Source organism: Dendrobates tinctorius, unplaced genomic scaffold, assembly GCF_039654945.1.
Source record: "Dendrobates tinctorius isolate UK_male_01 unplaced genomic scaffold, ASM3965494v1 ptg000133l, whole genome shotgun sequence".
Taxonomy (NCBI): Eukaryota; Metazoa; Chordata; class Amphibia; order Anura; family Dendrobatidae; genus Dendrobates; species Dendrobates tinctorius.
Window position 1 is genome coordinate 1775001 of NW_027361801.1, and position 2735 is coordinate 1777735.

At 36.0% G+C, this 2735-nt stretch overlaps 1 protein-coding gene across 1 annotated transcript in view; it reads left to right on the forward strand.

Moving 5' to 3' along the window:
- Window positions 1–1824, forward strand: part of LOC141048063 (brain-specific homeobox/POU domain protein 3) — a 2765-nt gene extending 941 nt beyond the window's left edge. Inside the window, exon 2 of the mRNA XM_073543424.1 lies at window positions 1–1824. This exon is cut by the window's left edge and continues 174 nt beyond it. Coding sequence (XP_073399525.1) covers window positions 1–738 — 738 coding nt within the window. The 3' untranslated portion in view covers window positions 739–1824.
- Window positions 1825–2735: the final 911 nt, after the last annotated feature.

A 2735-nucleotide genomic window follows, 5' to 3' on the forward strand; every position in this document is an offset into this window, starting at 1 on the left:
CCTTCAGTTTTAACAACTCATCATTCACATCACCATCATCATCACCATCAGCCTTCACAGGGCTTAGATGGGGAACTTCTAGATCATCTAAACCCTACCCTTACCTTAGGAGGTGTCCCGGGACAAGATGTCGGATCAACAAACTCCCATCCTCACGTTCATATGTCTGCCATTAACCACATGGCCCACCATGCACCGTCTATGAACATTTCTCACAACCATGCTCTGGTATCTCATACAGCCATCTCCGGCTCCGAAAATGAGACAGACCCAAGAGAACTTGAATCTTTTGCGGAACGATTCAAACAAAGGAGAATAAAACTTGGTGTAACTCAGGCCGATGTTGGTTCTGCCTTGGCCAATCTGAAGATCCCAGGTGTTGGTTGTCTTAGTCAAAGCACCATTTGCAGGTTTGAGTCTCTCACGTTATCTCATAACAACATGGTGGCCTTAAAGCCCATTTTGGAAGCCTGGTTAGAAGAGGCAGAAAGAGCTCAAAGGGAAAAAATGACCAAGCCTGAAATTTTTACCGGGGGTGACAAAAAACGCAAGCGTACTTCTATTGCTGCCCCCGAAAAAAGGTCACTAGAAGCTTATTTTGCTGTCCAGCCAAGACCTTCTTCAGAAAAGATTGCAGCAATTGCAGAAAAGCTAGACTTAAAAAAGAATGTAGTGCGGGTCTGGTTTTGTAATCAGAGGCAGAAACAGAAAAGAATGAAGTTTTCGGCGACATACTGAGAAGTGCTGCTCTCTTTTTGAACTGACCAATTAACTGTTTTCAATCTAAGGGAATTTAGATACATTCAACCTCGTCTTCGTACCTTGAGATGAATTGATAAAAGGACTGGGACATACAGTAGTAGCCACCTGTAAAGTTGTGCTGGTGAGTGGAATGCTTGGGATGGTGTCTTTGGTTTGGCGTCTATGACCAAAAATCTCCCTCGACTTTGTAAAATTCCAAAAATTATCAAAATAAAAACAACCAACAAATCAAAAAGGAACGGGAAAGCGAAACTTGAAATCCTGTATGACTTTTCTCTAAGTTTGAACTCCCCTTTTATATTTATTATTGTAAATATTTAACCTGTGATGATGATATTGCACCAGTGGTTAAAGGTTTTAAGTTATTGACTTATTTAATTTGCTATAACGCACACACACACACACACACGCAAATCCTCCCAAAGCAAACACAAGTTTATTTGATAGAACCGGAACCCATCGACTTCCGACGACAGTTCTTGTCTCTGCATGGTTGTATTCACCCTCCAGTAACTGTTTTGTTTCTACCTCATCATTTGCTAGAAAGCACATGTTCAGACTCGGTAGGAAGCGGCGAGTAAGTTCAAATAGTCATGACCCTGCAATTCCACTACAAAGATGCTTCGACAATCAAATTAGTTTCTTCCCAATTTTTCTCCCCCCTCCTTAGGTTCTCCCTTGAAATGGATATGACATTGTATGTTAAAGTGCATATTTGTCTATAGCATTTCAGCACAAGATCACCATTTGTGTGCGCGTGTAACTTTAAATTAAGACAGACGACGTTGGCGAGAGCTTTTGTTTTTTTTTTATATATATTTAAAGGTTTTAACTTATATGTAATCAATTTCACAATGGATACTTAAGGTTCATTATTTTGGAAATATTTAAATATTTGCACTTTTTTCCGGCAAGATACAAGTTGCTTGGCGTAATAGAGGGATTTCCCATCTGATTCTTTCTTTCTTTTTTTTTCTTTTTTTAATGGAGCATTTAATTTTCTATGTGTGTAAAGAAAGAAATTTTGTGTCTGTGTATGCTACAGAATTTCAAATAAACCATGCACGAGTTACCTCATTCTTTCTCTGTACTATTATTTTAATTCAGGGATCTGTGATCAAAATACAAACTTTGGCCTAAAATATCGAGTGACTGCTAAAATAAATGACATAAAGATATCGTAGGAAAATGTTATATTTCACGGGTCGGAATGGAATCTGCAGAAACATTCATCCAAAACTTTCAAGTGAGAATTCTCAAAGGCGGTTTAATGCTATTTACGGGCTTGTTTCATTGTTTAGAGCATCTTTTATTAATTAATAATCATGCACTAAGATTTACTAACTATAATTTAAGTAAAGGTAAGTGTCTAATAGAAGATATCGTTTTTTATTTCTGTTTTTTTATTTTATGGCAATATTTACAATACAATTATTGATGTATACATTTAATAAAATAAAAAGGTAACAACTCTTTTTAGTGTTCAAAAGACAAACAAAAGTCGCATTAAACAAAGGTGAATTTTATCTTAACTTGAGCCTGAGGCATCTGAAATATTCTACCGTAAGATACCGACAGAACTCCTACATACGATATTCCTACAGTTATCAATTATTTATAAAATGACAGCATTATTTCAAGCTGCATGCCGAGCAACAATGATGACAATTACAACAATTATCCGACAATAATCCGTGTTTATTGTATGTTTGAATAAATATTACTCCGGTTCTACTTATTTTTACTTTTTTTTTTTAGGATTATTTCTGAAATTAAGAAATTATTTGTCATGTCCTATGAGAGCAAGTTACATTTCTGAAATGAACATGCGCATAGGAAATTTGTAATTAATTTGCTTTTTTTTATCTTACTGAACAAGGTGGAACTTTATAGGGCTGTGCAAAAACGAATATTTGGGAAGTGTAGGCATTCCAAAAAGGAAAAGGTTATTATTAATTATGAAACTATTAATG